At 38.1% G+C, this 16,834-nt stretch overlaps 1 protein-coding gene across 1 annotated transcript in view; it reads left to right on the top strand.

The window, feature by feature from the left end:
- WDR64 (WD repeat domain 64) overlaps positions 1-16,834 on the top strand; it is a gene marked incomplete at both ends in the record, with an annotated part of 159,241 nt that overhangs the window by 59,962 nt on the left and 82,445 nt on the right. The window contains 5 exons of the mRNA XM_082833645.1: positions 731-870; positions 6,917-7,043; positions 10,062-10,210; positions 12,594-12,717; positions 15,132-15,307. Coding sequence (XP_082689771.1) covers positions 731-870; positions 6,917-7,043; positions 10,062-10,210; positions 12,594-12,717; positions 15,132-15,307 — 716 coding nt within the window. The remainder of the gene's footprint in view (positions 1-730; positions 871-6,916; positions 7,044-10,061; positions 10,211-12,593; positions 12,718-15,131; positions 15,308-16,834) is intronic.

Below are 16,834 nucleotides of genomic sequence, written 5' to 3'. Positions count from 1 at the left end.
ATGCTGCATGGTGCGGCCAAAAAGAATAAAGAAGTCTATTTGTAAGAGAGAAAAAGAAGTTAACAGTGACAACCTATAGGGTGTGGAACTAGGGATTATAAGGGAAAAGAGGACATTTTTACAATAATAATATCCTTCCATATTGTTTAAATCTTTCACTATGTACCTATATGATTTTAACAATTAATAAAATTTTATCTATGCCATGATAGTAATTGCATATAAATTTTGTATGCTCATGAGTATGTGCTAGAAGGGAAGATGGAAAAACAAAAACAGCTGATTTGTTATAATGGTAAAGATTATGTGCAATTTTTCACTTCTTTTGATTCCTTTTATTATTATAATGCTTGCATAATTTTAAAATGTAGAAACAAAAGAACAGCTGTCTTAAGTACTTTTGGGAAGTAAATAAAGTATAAATAATACATTAATGCATGAATGAGTAGGAAAGTGTTAAATCAAGAAAAGGACTCATAGAATATTTATGAGAATTCACATTTATATATGTAAATACAATTATTAAAAAACAGTCTTGACAAGAAGAAGCAGATCCAAAACAAGGCTAGACTCTTAACAAGTCAATCATAGACAACATCCTGGAAGAAACAGACTGTGATTTGATATTAGAAGAAAAATAAGGATATGATTAAGGGTGAGAGAGACTCTTTAAACTGTGACCACCTGCAACTCTGAGAAAATAAATAATCTTCACATGTCCTTCTTTCAGGAGATGATAAAGTGCTCCGGTTGTGGCACCCCAATATCAGCACCAAGCCAGTGGGGAAACTTGTGGGGCACATGTTCAGTATCACCGAGATTGTAACAAATGAGACAGACCAACATGTCATCAGCCTATCTTCTGCAAAGGTAACAAAAAGAAAACAACAAAAATGAAACAGAACAATTCTTTCCCTTAAAATCAACTATTGGAAAACCTAGAATACATACAATTTTTGACTGAAATGGCTGATAGTCACTGAGAAAAATATTGTGAATTTGGATAAGGAAATGATAAGTCACTGTGCTCTGTTTCTATTGATTTCAGCATAAGAAAGAACATATTTAAAGACAAGAATAAAAGGAATACAACATTAGAAAGAGAGCCTATCCTCAATAGTAAAACACAATATAGCCCTCCCATGATCATTAAAGACAGAAAAAATAAGGATTTCTAGACATAGATAACAAACTTATGGTTACGAAAGGGGAAAGGGAGTGGGGGAGGGATAAATTAGGAGTTTGGGATTAGCAGATACAAACTACTATATATAAACTAGATAAACAACAAGGTCCTACTGTATAGCACAGGGAACTATATTCAATATCCTGTAATAAACCATAATGAAAAAGAATATGAAAAACAATATATAATGTATAACTGAATCACTTTGTTGTACACCAGAAACTAACACAACATTGTAAATCAACTCTACTTCAATTTTTAAAAAAGCAAAGAAGGAACAAAGACAGATTTCTGTTGTTATTGCTATTACTACACAGTGTTTTAAATGTTCTAAATAATGTAATAAAAAAAGAAAAATGACTTACAGCTATTAGAAATGAGGAGACTGCATATTTGCAAATAATGTGATTGCTGGAAAAATTCAAAAAGTTTTAGAGCATATAAATTTGGTAAAGTGGCTGGTTATATTGATAGTAGCAATTTATAAAAATAAATTTCTGTGTAAGAGCAGAAACAGAAAACAATGGTCAAAGGGGTAGTAGCATTCACAAGAGCAAAAATGTATGAAATGCCTAGAAATAATCTTAACAAGCAATATTCACTATTAATATTGTTAACTATGAAGTTATTCTGAGGTACTTTTATTTAAGAACATGAATGTAGGGACTTTCCTAAATGGGAGTATTATACTGTAAAAGATACTCTCCATCAAATTAAGCTATACACTTAATGTTATTCAGGATTATTTAGACATTAGTTTGCCAAATTTAATGTAAAAGTGTTGACATAAAAGAATATCCTAGAAACTTTGGAAGATATGATTACAAGATGACACTTTCCCTATCAGATATTAAAAATTATAGTAAAGCCTCAATAAATAAAACAGAACAGCAGTCAATGCATCAGTAGACACATCTATGAAACAAAAGAGAAAATTCACACATGAGTGTGAATGGGAATTTCGTATATGATAAAAGTAGCATTTTAAATCTGTGAGCAAAGGATTGTTTGTTCATTAAATGTTGGGAAAACTGATTAACTATATTAGGAAAAAATAAGTAATCAGATCATCATTTCACAATTAACAACAAAATGCATTCCATACGGATTAAAGATTTTAAATGTAAAATATAAAACCTTAGTAGTCCTAAAATTTTCCAGAAAAAAACACAGGTGAATATTCATGTAGCCATCAGGTAATTCCTAGGCATAACACCTATGGCTGAACAAAAAAAATAAATGTGACTACATAAACATTCAAACTGTAAATTATTATAATAGCTATCATTTATCAAATGCTTACTAAGAGGCACACACTGTGCGCATTATTTTACATCACAACTTACTTGATGCTAATAACAACCCTGTAATTATCTCAATTTTGCACATGTAAAGGAAAATGACATCTAAATAACTTGCATTAAATAAGTGTAGCCGGGCTTCCCTGGTGGCGCAGTGGTTGAGAGTCCGCCTGCTAATGCAGGGGACACGGGTTCGTGCCCTGGTCCGAGAAGATCCCACATGCCGCGGAGCTACTGGGCCCGTGAGCCATGGCCGCTGAGCCTGCGCGTCCGGAGCCTGTGCTCTGCAACGGGAGAGGCCACACCCGTGAGAGGCCCGCGTACCGCAAAAAAAAAAAAAAGTGTAGCCAATCCTGTATCTGTCCTGAGCCCAGACAGCCTTCTTTTACCCATAAAAAAGGGTAAAGAAAGACAGCAGAATGGGGAAAAATGCAACAAAAATGACATAAACTGGAATAATATTCTTAAACAAACAAAAAATGTTAACAAATCAGTAGGAAAAAAGGAGGAGGGAAGAGGGAGATGGCAAAGAATACAGACATGTTCACATAGTACTATTGGGGGTAAAGCTGGCAAAAATTCGTGGGCTAATAAAATAAATTTTTATTCTAATAAAATAACCGGGGGCTTCCCTGGTGGTGCAGTGGTTGAGAGTCCCCCTGCCGATGCAGGGGACACAGGTTCGTGCCCCGGTCCGGGAAGATCCCACATGCCACGGAGCGGCTGGGCCCGTGAGCCATGGCCGCTGAGCCTTCGCGTCCGGAGCCTGTGCTCCGCAACGGGAGAAGCCACAGCAGTGAGAGGCCTGCGTACCGCAAAAAAAAAAAAAAAAAAATCATCATCATCAAAGTGCCCAGAGATCTATGTTAAAGGATATTCATTGTGCTATTGCTTATATTGGTTTAAAAAATAAAAAGGAAGGGAAATATTAGGGAGTGAGAAATTCAGTGTCTAAAAATAAGGCTTTTATCAGTAATTTATTTATTTTCCCTCAGTTTTACTGAAATATAATTGACGTATAACACTGTATGAGATTAAGGTGTATGGCATAATGATCTGACTTACATACATCATGAAATGATTACCACAATAGGTTCAGTGAATGCTCATTATCTAGAGACTGTCGTACTAAGTGAAGTAAGTCAGTCAGAGAAAGACAAATATCATATGATATTGCTTATATGTGAAACCTAAAAAAATGATACAAATGAACTTATTTACAAAACAGAATGGAGTCACAGATGTAGAAAACAAACTTACGGTCACCAGTGGTGGAGCGGGGGGAGGAGGGATAAATTGGGAGATTGGGATTGACATATACACACTACTATATATGAAACTCTGATAACTTGTAATGACCTACTGTATAGCACAGGGAACTCTACTTAATACTCTGTAATGGCCTATATGGGAAAATAATCTAAAAAAAGAGTGGATATGTGTATAGCTGATTCACTTTTTAAAAAAGGTGGAAAACCCTAAAATAAAGTCTTTTAAACAGGAAGAAATCTTTTTTAACTCTTAAGTTCATAAAGATATCCTCCTCTAAAATTTTCTAAAAATTATAGTTTCTTTTTAATATTTAGGGGCATGTGTCTGTATGTGTGTGTGTGTGTGTGTGTGTGTGTGTGTGTGTGTGTGTGTGTCTATATGCTAGCTCCTCCACATCTGCAACCATCTTTCACATAGCCCCTTGGGCCCCAGTCTAGAAATAGGTCTAGTCCCTGAGCCAGAGGTTGCCTTGGTTTAGTTTCTGGTCAGAAGGCAGCGTCCCTCCCTTTCACTGATCTTACAACTTTCATAAACTATGCCTCCAGATGAAAATAGAGCACAGCCTATTGCTTCTCAGTCTCCTTTTCCTGAACTGGGAGACCTGCTCTGGGTGCTCCCATGGAGTAGTGATAGTGCTTTTGGTCCTGTCTGCCCTGCAGGAGCTGCTCCCCTGATACCACTGTCTGTTCCAAACAAGTGCCCAGGCTCTGGCTGGAGCCCACTCACTGCTTTGTATGCCTCTCTTAGTTGGATCTGTAGAGATTATATATCTTGCTTTGAAGCCTTGCTATTTCTTTTTCCTCTCTCTTTTTATATTTTCTCTACTATTTCTCTGTGTTTGGAGAAGAAATGGCAGAGTGAGGCATAAATTTATTGCAGTATTCTGACCTGAACTCTAACTCTTTAATTCTCTTTATGACAGATTTAAAGAAAGAGTAACAGTTAGCTAGATAGAGAGGAAATAGTAGATGATAGGAAGAGTATGTGTGAATGCACATAGACAATAAAGAGAAAGATGTTTTGGAAATTGGAAGCAGTTTGGTATGACAGTAACTAAGACAGCCTACGGGGAGAGGGCAGCAGAAAAACCTAGAGGAGAGACGCAGCAGAATGAGTCTTTGTGCCTTCTGCCAGCCCAATAATCACCACTTCCCTAAAAACCCACAAAAGACCTAAAGAACTGAAGAAAAGAGAAATATGATAAAGAAAATAGAATCACTCCATAGAGTGATTTGAAACATCACTGGTTTCAAAACATGTTCACACCAATTCATTGAGGTGGAGAGTACTGGTGTTTCATGTCCATTCTAGAAACAAGAAAACCGAGGCTTAAGGAATTTAAATGATGGGCTAGAACTGAAACCCAAAACCTCTTTTGCTTCATCCCTTGTTCTTTCCTCCAACCACAATTCTGAGCATATACAGGTACAGTAAAAAGACTGCCAACCATGAAGTATCTCAGCCAAAACTATAGAATCAAAAACAGTTACGGACTTCCCTGGTGGTGCAGTGGTTAACAATCTGCCTGCCAATGCAGGGAACACAGGTTCGAGCCCTGGTCTGGGAAGATCCCACATGCCATGGAGCAATTAAGCCTGTCCGCCACAACTACTGAGCCTGTGCTCTAGAGCTCGCGAGCCACAACTACTGGGCCCGTGAGCTGCAACTACTGAAGCCTGCACACCTAGAGCCCATGCTCCACAACAAGTGAAGCCACCGCACCGCAATGAAGAGTAGCCCCCGCTCGCCGCAGCTAGGGAAAGCCCATGCACAGCAAAAAAGACCCAATGCAGCCATAAATAAATAAAACAATTAGAACAGAGATAAATTTCTTTAGCTCTCCTTGATTCCACTTTTAGATTTTTCCCCTACTTGTCTCTCTGAGCCTAATTCATAAATAGACCCTGAACTTAAGTTTATAAAGAGTCCATTACACTTGCTTACTCTGTGATGCAAACACTGATAAATTTCAATGTTCTAGCTAATCCCCAAACTTGTATTTTTATGAGAACAAAAGAAGTAACTCCCAGTTGTACATGTTCTGAGTAATAGTGGCCTACAGAGTGTATAAATGTGAGCCAAAGCTCCTAATCACATGATTTTGACATTTTTATGCTTCTACATATAAGGACCAACCTGCCTTCACAATAGTGAAGTTTCTAATTTAATTAACCAAATTCTAAGTGTCTCAAATAAGAAGCCAGTATCTCTGTTAACAAAACTACTTATCAAAGTTTTATATGTAGTTCTATAAAATTATCACTCATTTATTCAACAAATATTCCAATTTAATTAGTAATATATAGTGATAGGTAATATATATAATGACTCTTATAATATAAAAATATTATTTAATGCTGTTGCATGCTAGGAAACGTAATCCTTAATCAAGTCACACTTTTTTTTCCTGAAATCAATCACACTAACTTTCTAAAAAAAAAAAAAAAAACAGAATAATGAAGAACACTAATTTCAAGTGACAAAGTAAACTTGACCAAGTTTTGCTGAATCTGTACTTTCCTGTTCTTTCTATTATATCAACACATGTTCTATCTGAGTAATGACATAGTTCTGTTTCCCTCCTCAAAGGAGAGCTCTAATAACCTATTTTCCTATACTCTTCCTATATCTACACCATCCCTAAAAACTGCTTTCTGTAATTCTTACATCCCTAGACAGGAAGAGGGGAGGGTTCTTCGAAACCTCATTTAGTAAGATTTTCTCATCTTCTTAAGTCATGGAAGAGCAATTTGAAACCCTCCACCAAAACTATGCCTTCTCTCTATTTTCTAATCCACAGTGTAAAGAGAAATACGGCTTCAGTTCAACTGTTAATCATGGCCAGTCCTTTATCATGCCTCCAAATTCTTAAAGGATAATAAGTACTATGTCTTTCTCCTCTCTTCTGTAAGGATAGAAAAATCTAGTTCCTATAGGCAAACTTTTAGTCACTGCTTTTATTTTCTTCTGATATTAATGAATAACAATTGAATCAAGAACCAAATTAAAGTTTAGCAAATGAGTGCTCATATGTAAATCATAATTTCCTACAAGTTTTTAGGAGCATATTGTAGACTCTAAAAATGGTTCACCTAAATAGCTTTGAGTAGGGAAAGTAAAGTGGAAAAATGGTGACCAGTGTTCTTTATCCCTCCAGGTTTTCAGGGTGTGGGATATACAGACTCTTTCACTATTACAAGTCTTCCATGATAGCCAGGGAGGACCAGGAGACATGCAGATTTACTCTATGGTATTTGATTCCAATCATGGCATGCTTGTTACAGGTAAGTGCACCCAATTAATGGCACACAAAACTCATATGTTGATGTTTTACCTTTTTTTAACTAGCACTTTATCACTGACTAGAAGAGAAACAAAACTAGATGGGAAATTTATAAACTGTGATTCCTCACAATCGGTAACTGAATTCAATCCTGTTCCTTCCTATCTTTCTATAGCTTGGTGGATGAGGTCTTGAACCTAGGAGTCAAGGTGGTGGGGTTAAGCAGAGAAGTGGGATGTAAGCTGCTGCTACACGTAGGGCAAATCCAGCTCTGTCTTGACCATCAGGAGCAGGAATATGATGCATCTTAGAGTGGCTGCACCAGCATGCTGAGTCAGTGCCCCTTTTCCTCAAGGAGGCAATTTGGCCCCATGCACTCTGGTACTGAGACAGTTACTCGGTGAGGAGTGTGTTGACCCTCCCACTTCTAGACAAAGAACAGTGGAGAGAGAGGATAGAGTCCTGAATGACAGAACCCCCAGCACTGAGGCCAACAGATTTGTTGTCCCCTTTTCCTGCTGCCCCTTAGAAAGGTGCTGACTAAAGAGACAAAAGCCTCTGTTTGGCATTTGGGTTGAACACTATTTACGTGCCTGCTCTCAGAAGAAGGTTTAGAAGAAATGAACGGTATTGACAATACTTATTCTTTCTGGAACATCAACCCAGAATGCATTTCCTAAGCATTTTTCCACTGACTACCTGCTCTGAGTTCCTGTGGGATTAATTAGGGCAGAGGAATGATTGGTGATATCTCTGCTGGTAGAGAATATAATTATTTTTTAACTTTTGGGTTTTTTTCTGGATTAGAAGTGAAATAGCACTTCGTGCTTGATAGATAATTTTCCACCTTGTAAAACAGAACTTACTTCTAGTTGTAAGCACCCCTCCTCTATACTACCTCCTCTAAAAATAACATAAAAATGACTACAAGCAAATTTTCTCTTACTGCCCCAAACTGCATGTTTGATTGCTGGGCTCAGCATCTTCATCCCATTTATCATCAGAGTAACTAAAGACTCAAGTATCAAGGCAATAAGAAAAACACAAAAAACAATCAGAAAATAAAAGATGCATCCCAATATTATGTAATTCTGATAGTATTCTGCTTACAAAAGTATAGAGCTTTGTGTATTGCTTAATCACTAAAATTGCATACGTTGACTGCAACCATCAACTTGACATCAGAACTGCATGAAGCTTATCTCTCAGATTTTAATTTGTGCTTTCATTCAAATGAAGCAGCCATAGTAATCTTCTAAACCCCAATGACAGCAACACAACATTGTAGAATATGTTGTTGTAACTGTCACCGTTGTTGTTGTTATTGTTACTCTATTAAAACAGCTACCATTTGATTAGTTCTTCCACAAAATGCTTTCATGGATTTTATTTCACTTGATCTGCACAACCACCACTTAAGGTAGGAATTAATATTTATCTTATTTTATAAATGTCAAAACTGAATATTAAATATTTCAACTGACTAGTAGAAGGATACTAGTTGAAACATAGAGCTGGGATTCAGTCCCAAAGCTTCTGACTCCTGGATCCACTTTCTTTCTTTGTACCGCATTGTTTCCAGAGTAGTTGTGTATCTAGCCAAACGTGTAGAGCAGGGGTCCCCAACCCCTGGGACACAGACCGGTACCGGTCCATAGTCTGTTAGGAACCGGGCCACACAGCAGGAGGTGAGTGGTGGGCGAGTGAGCAAAGCTTCATCTGTATTTACAGCTGCTCCCCATTGCTCACATTACCTCCTGAGCTCCACCTCCTGTCAGATCAGCCGCGACATTAGATTCTCATAGGAGTGTGAACCCTACTGTCAACTATGCATGTGAGGGATCTAGGTTGCGCACTTCTTATGAGAATCTAATGCCTGATGATCTGAGGTGGAGCTGAGGTGGTGATGCTAGTGCTGGGGAGTGGCTGCAAATACAGATCATCATTAGCAGAGAGGTTTGACTGCACAGAGACCATAATAAATCAGTTGCTTGCAGACTCATATCAAAACCTTACCAGTGAATGGCAAGTGAAAACAAGCTCAGGGCTCCCACTGATTCTGTATTATGGTGAGTGTTATAATTATTTCATTATATATTACAACGTAATAATAATAGAAATAAAGTGCACAATAAATGTAATGCACTTGAATCATCCCCAAACCATCCTCCCCTCCCCAGTCCATGGAAAAATTGTCTTCCACAAAACTGGTCCCTGGTGCCAAAAAGGTTGGGGACCGCTGATGTAGAGGATTACCACTTGTTCATAAGCATAATATCTAGCTTTGTTGTCAGTTTGGATAAAGTCAGTTACAGTCAGTGTAATGTCAAAGAACCTATGAAGGCGTTCCATGTGTTGTTTGATTACCTGGTTACCACATCCTTCTCATATTTCCATCCAGACGTATTTGAATTGAGAACTACTACCAGAAGAGCCACCTCCATTCCTCTTTAACACATGAGTAGACTTTATCTTAAAATTTAAACACTTTAGATGGTCCTGGACTTTTGTTTGTTGGGAATAATTTTTTATTATTACAGATTCAATTTTATTACTGGTAAAAAAAAAAAAATTAAACACTTTAAGAAAGTGTTTATTAACTCCTGCTGACAATTTTGCTGCTGTTGAGACTTCTTTGGAGAGACTAGAGAAAACCAATATGAAGGGTCAGCCTTTGGTAGCTTAATCTCCACTTCACTAAGTAGACTATAAAAAATAGGAAAATAGTGGTCACTGAAAAACAGATATCAAGGAAGCCCAAATGCCCTACACTTGAATATTAATGAAGCCCCAAATGAATACTTTTCTCTGGCTGAATCATATTTGTTTTATTTGTCAAAAATATTTTTGAAGAAATGGATGTATTTTCACCTCATTAGGTTTCCTAGGCATTAATAATCTCACTGATATTAATAATCTCACTGATCAACTATTTGCAAATGCAACTGGTTGAATAAAATCCTTTGTGATTCAAATCTTCTAATATTGGGTATTTATGAGATTCTTATTTCTGTTCCAGGATCTAGGGTTATGGACATGTATCCTTTGACTAGGATGATACAAGATGCGAAACGGGTTCCTCACACCCATGAACGAGAAATCAATGTCATGCTTTACAACAAATATTTTCACCAAGTACTTACTATCTGCTCTGAGTCCGTAATTAAGGTGAGTACATATTGACTCTTCAGGAAGAAAAAGCGAAAGAAGATAGAATTTTCTCTTCTTATAGGTAAGTCCTTAAGTGACTAAATAAATGTAATGGCACATATGATGGAACCCCACATTAGAGCTATTTTTAAGCTTTCATGAACACATGAAAAACAAGCATTTTAATCCAGCTCATACTGCTTGTTATTAAGCTACACACTCAATTAAAAAATGAAGGTAGTCTTTACAATCAAAATAGGAATTTTAAGGGAAATATATCCAGGAGAAAAAACTAGTGTGTGTGTGTGTGTGTGTGTGTGTGTGTGTGTGTAAACTTTTTAAGCTGAGCCACGGGAAAGAGAATGTTAAGAAGGAAGGGGAAGAAATGTATAGATGTTTCCTATAACCCCTATAGGTGCAGGACATGGAACCTTATGGTGCCTTAAATCTATGATCTTGTTTAATCCTTGTACTAGTTCTCTGTGGACAGATAAAGAGTTCCATTTTAAAGATGTGGAAATTAGGACTCAGAGATCAAGGCAACTTGCCCAAGTTCGTATAACTAGTAAGCATTGTGGCTGGGATATGAACCCAGGTTTGCCTGAGGTGAATACCCAAGTCCTTTCCTCTGCAATCCTCAGGCCATGTCATTAATGTGTTCCCTAAAGGCCAGAGTACTTGACCATCCTAACTGTATCTGTAATTATGACCCCTGAAGTCATCTAGCAGTGATGGCTGGAGGTGTGTACTTCCAGTGTTTATCCTTTTATTTCATGCATGCTCTCCAAAAGGAGACACAGGGAACCGGAGAAAGCATTCATCTGGAGACTCCTCAAATGCCCTCTCAATTTTAACCTTCTGTGCTTATCTGCTAGAGACTTCCTCTGGCCCAAATCTCCTAAGTTCATTTAATTATCAGTTATTTCTGATAATGCCTACAGAATAAGTAGAGGGAAACTAAAACTAAAACCTGTCTGTTTTCATAAAATACTGACCTCTTAAGGAGAAAATGTCTTCCCTGCAAGGGGAGAAGGGGAAAGGAAGGCATCTAGGTGAGTTTTCATACCTGATTGGTTGGCGAGGGATCATACTTTAGGCCAGGAAATGGGTGGCCTCTGAGACCCCTTCATGCAGTGGCCCTCATTCTTCATTCTCCCTTCAGGACCTCAGCTATACCCAGTGACACACAAAGGTTAAGAGCATGGACTTAAGGTCCAGACTGGCTTCTTTCAGATCTTGGCTCTGCCACAGCTCAGTCGGGGGCCCTTTGTTATCTGGTCTCCGGACTATTTATTACATCAACTACTCCTTCTCCCACTTGCCCTCTTTCACTCCAGGTGCAGCAACTGACTTTCAGTTCCCTGGAGCAACAGTGCACCTTCCCATCTCTGGCCCTGTGTTTATACTGTCCCTGTCCCCAAATATCTTGAGTATAAACTGTGTTGCCAGTTCAATTTTATTGTTTACTGACAGTCTAACATACACCTGACAATGGCAGATACATGAAAAGGGAAAGATTCAGACTGAAAGACTGCAAGTCTAAAGCTTCTACTGCATTTCCAAAGAGACAGTGATGAGCCTTGATGTGTTTCTAGATTTTCTGATTATACCCAGCCTAATTACACATACAGCCTTCTCTGAAGTCTCAGCCTCCCTCGCCCTCCCTTCCCCTTTTCTCTCTGTTAAGAGCTGGGCACATGTCCCTAATCAGAACACTCCTTGGAAAGGTCAGTGAGCCCTTTCCTCATGATTCTCTCAGATTTCATGCTGTTAACCACAGATTCTGTCCTGTGACCCCTAGCTAATTTGGATGAGTGTCAATAAAGAGTAAAATAGTTAGCTAGTGGGAAGCAGCAGCATAGGACGGGGAGATCAGCTCGGTGCTTTGTGATGACTTAGAGGGAGGGAGGCTCAAGAAGGAGGGGATATGGGGATATATATATGCATATGGCTGATTTCACTTTGTTGTACAACAGAAACTAACACAGTATTGTGAAGCAATTATACTCCAATAAAGATCTATTAAAAAAAAGAATAAATTCAATTTGATTTCTTTGTCCACTGAACTCATAACTGTTACATTTCTATCTTGCTGCTAAGCTTGCTTTGTGCTTACAGGAGCAATTGACTACTTCCTGGACAGACAGGGGCTGCCTGGAATAGTTGCTGCTTGTGTCAGCCCACCTACATATGTTACAGACACACTCCAGGGTAGCAAAGTAACTATTAGACAGCACTACATCTTTTAGACCTTTCTTTGATCAAAACAACATTCATGGCAGAATGTTGGGAGAAGTGTTAGATGTTCATTGTACCAATTTTGAGGCTATGTTGAATATTGTAAAATTGACGAAAACTGAAGGGCTTATGGATTATTTGATTGTTTTGTTCTTTCCTGTAGGTATGGGAACTCGAAACTGGCCTCCAAATATACCAGATTTTAGACCCTCATGGCTTCAATGTTGAACTGACTTCTGCAGCTATTGATGAAAGTGGATTTCTTTTTGCTACAGGAGCATATAATGGTCAGACTAATATCCAGAGTATAGCCTCCCTGCTTTAGTGTCCTGAGAATTCGTTCTAGGATCTCATTACAAGTTGTTTAGGTTAGAGGGGAAGCATGAATCAGACTGGAATATGTAAACGTGCCAGTGAGAGTGCTGTGCCTGACTGAATAGTGATAGGCTCTTCTCTAACTGGCATTAATGTCCTGATACTGTCGTTCAAAATAATCAATACCTTACGTTACACTTATATAGTTGCTTTTCAGTTTGCAAAGTCTTTCACGTATACCATCTCATTCTTTTCTGACTGAGACTTATCTGTGTTGCACTGACTCATTCTGTCCTTCTAATTTTGGGTACCATCAGCTAAGAGACAGACATTCTATTTAGTGCTTCTGATAATATTTTTACTGACAATATGGGACCAGACAAAATATCATCCAACTTTGCTATATCACACCTAGAATTCTATACTGGACTTGTTTATAAGTCTAAGCTGCTTAAGGGCATGTGTCATGTGACACTTGAGAGGATGTCCTGCTCCAGTTGTGCTGTGTCATTTGCTGCTCATGCTGTGGGGAACTGCATAGAACTTGCTAGAACCAGAGAACTATAGCCTGCCTCTTTTTTCACCTTACCTTGTTCTGAACTCCCACGAAAGAACCGCTTTATCTAGACAATATGACCATCTGCATCACTACTCAGAATATATTTCTTCTAGGTATATATTTACTAAATAAATTCTTGCTTGTAAGCCAATGGATGGACTGACTGAATATCTTGATATGAAAGTCTGAGTTTTTAAAGTGTATGCAGATAACAGTACACATGAAATAAAATCATGAATGCTGAGTTGATGAGGTGTGAATAAATGCAACTGCTCTTCACGTAGGAGAGTTCTTAAGAAAGCAGTCTTAACCGCTCTATCAGCACATCCTGCATATATATGAAAATTAGAAATTCTGAGCAATGCACATGACCATTGCCCAGCATAAGCATTAAGAAATTCGTATAAATGACTGAGATACTATTATTTTCATGCAAGCAAGTCATATTTCACTTTGTTAGTGCTAGTGACAGTTTGTCCTCCTCAGAAGTACATGTTAATTGTCAAAGACTCTGGGTCTAGGACACCCTGAGGAAAAGGATTCTCTAGCTCCCAAAGCAACTCTACCCACAAGCCAGCAGTCCCCTCTCATTCTCACCCACCCATCACCTGGGAAGAGCTGAGCAGTATCCTCCCTGCTTTCTGCCCCACTAAATCTTATTGCCACAGTCCTAAGTTAGCAGGAAATCTGGGCCATGAGACTGTGGTCCACATACCCAGGAGTAAGTGAGAGCATGATCACTTCTTTTACTTGTTTATATGACTTCCTACATGACCATAAATTCCTTGAAGGCAGAAACTATGCTCACTTTCATCCCCTGCTCCTACCACCATGCTGTGTATATAGGGAGAATTTAATTAATGTTTAAAGATGTTTTTAGTGAAAAAAAAAATGATGGGGTTGTGAGTATTGCTGATGGAGGGAACCTAGCATAAAGGAAGGAAAACAGCACAGTGAAAACATTCTGGATGCCCAGCAGGATTAGAACTGGAAGATAAGAAGCAGGAGGAGGGGGTTGAGGTTAGGGTTAAGGAAGGGGAGGAAAAGTACTGTGAAGGGCAGTACACTAGCTTTTAACCCTGAGGTCGCTATAAAAATCCATGTTAGAAGATAATTATCAGTGTACACTGAGTAATGACGCAGAAATAGGCATTCAAGAAGTATGCTATCATCTCACTTGGCCTCTTCATCAGGGTCTCCTAAATGAATGAAGTTAACTGTAAAGAAAGTACGATTTCAAATGTAGGAAGAAACATGACACTCTTTCTGCATTTCCTTCTTATGTAACAGAAAAACAACTCAAAGCTTGACTGTTTCCTACCTGCTGGCATTCTTTTAAACCTTTTGTTACCAGTAGGAGCTAGTCCTAAAACACGTTAGCACCTTAGGAAATGACACTATTGGAGTGATTTTTGACTATTAATAATCATTGTGACATGATATTAGATAGATAGATTGATTGATTGATGATAGATACTGAAGAGTACTTAGCAAACTGGAAGGCATTGGGAGAATAAAGACAGAAAAGACCCACTTAAGACAGAAAGCTCAGACAGGAGAGTCTGAGAATTTCAAAGAAAACAGTTGCAAATTTCAAGACATTGGCTGGTCCTGTTTATTTTTTATCAGGCTGTGACAAATTAAGGCATACAGAAATATATTTGGTACACAGCAATGCTAGAGAGACTCATATAGCAGTCTCAGTAGGAAATAAACCTAGGATAAACTGTTGCAGAAAGCTTTCAGTTAGATCAATTTTCTGTGAGATAAAAGTCATTCTTTCTATACATTACTTTTGCCAATATAGTCTTTTCTCTCTGTGTTCAGGAACAGTTAAAATCTGGGACTTTGGCAGCGGGCAAGAGATGAAAGTGTTACCAGAAGGGAAAGACTGGAAGGAGGAAGAGCACTGGCTGCAACGCCTGATTTTCCTGAAAGCTCAGGAAAAACACCAGTACTTGATCCTCGCTTTGGAGCGCAATGGGAAGATTAAAATGATCCAGGTTTGCAATCCCATTTTTATATACTCTATACGCTCTTCTTGGGAAAATCAACTGAGTGTGGATAATCCCCATTTAAATCCTCTCTTGCCAGCCAGCTGAGGATAGTATTTCTCCACCAACCTTCCTAGGATGTTCCTAATTTTAACATTGCCCAGGTCCAAGCAAAGAACAAAAAAGAATAGCTGCTCAGCCATAGCATCCTGCCTATCCAGTGTTTGCTGAAGGGATTAGCTGGGATCCTCTGGAGTGGATATCAAAAAGATTAAATGTATATACAGCTGCCACCTCTGACATGGTTTATACCCTCATTTGGGGATAATTCACTGGCAGAGCTGCTTCCCAGCAGACTCTGTGATAGGGAGCAATGATTCCTCTCTGAACCTTATAACCCATAATGCATTCAGGGATGCTCAAGTCACTTTTTCAGTTTGCCACCAAAATTACTTTGTTTACTTTATAGTTAATAATGCCATCTGCTCAGGGCTGTTTTACAGGGATTGAGGTAGACTAATTTATTTTTTCCTGTGAGTCTATTACCACCTAAGAACACTAATGCCTTCTTCATTCTTAAATGAAAACTAGATCATTTATGGACTTCCGTGGTGGTCCAGTGGTTAAGACTCTGCACTCCCAATGCAGGGGGCATGGGTTTGATCGCTGGTCGGGGAACTAAGATCCTGCAAGTTGTGAGGCGTGGCCAAAAAAATCAATAAAAATTTATAGAACATAAAATAAAAAAGAAAATTAGATTATTTATCCTGGCTATGAAGTGGATGTTTCCCTGACTAGAACTCTGGGATTCATTGCCCTTATTATTCCCCTTCTGAAAGCTAAGATCAGAAAAAAAGTCTTGCATTAAGGTAGCATTGATTACGATGACTGACAGCCCTACTGTTGGAAAAAAGGAGTGAAAAACTTTCTTGATTCAACTAATCCTTCTTTGCTGTTTGAGCAATCCAAAATGGCACTGTGCTAGAAAGGAAGCTCTAAAGTGGAAAGAAATAGTTGTAAATTTCCTTTAAAAGATTTACTTTGTAATTCTACCCTGTTCGGAATGTTGAGTTCTTACTGATGAACTCAATTTCCTCAATAAATAAAATGAAATACTGAGAAATGAAGTTAAAACTTGAATAATATATAGACCAAAGGAAAAATTTAATGACCTTTTAGATAATTGAGAGAAAAACAGTTGTGGCATCAACACAATTCTATTTAATTATGTATTAAATAATTTGCAGGAAAGTGAAAACAAGTTGATAGCCAAGTCAACACATCTCTAAACGAGAATTTGGTCTGATTATTTTTTGCTGAATTGACAAAATAAAGCAATAGTTTAAATATCATCTAAACATAAACACATTCCTTCAGAAAACAGAACTTGCAGGTAGCATTATTCCTGAAAACTGGGGCATGTAGTTAGCACTTGTGGGTTTTCAGCCTGTGAAGGAAGAACCTAAAAAGTGACACAAAGCAAGGGGGTCATTAGGAAAGTGTAATTTTGGCCCCAAATAAAGTTTTGGCTAGAGA

Source organism: Leucopleurus acutus, assembly GCF_964270905.1.
Source record: "Leucopleurus acutus genome assembly, chromosome: 2".
NCBI lineage: Eukaryota > Metazoa > Chordata > Mammalia > Artiodactyla > Delphinidae > Leucopleurus > Leucopleurus acutus.
Note: the sequence above shows the minus strand (reverse complement) of the source record. Positions and strands in the feature narration are given on the sequence as shown.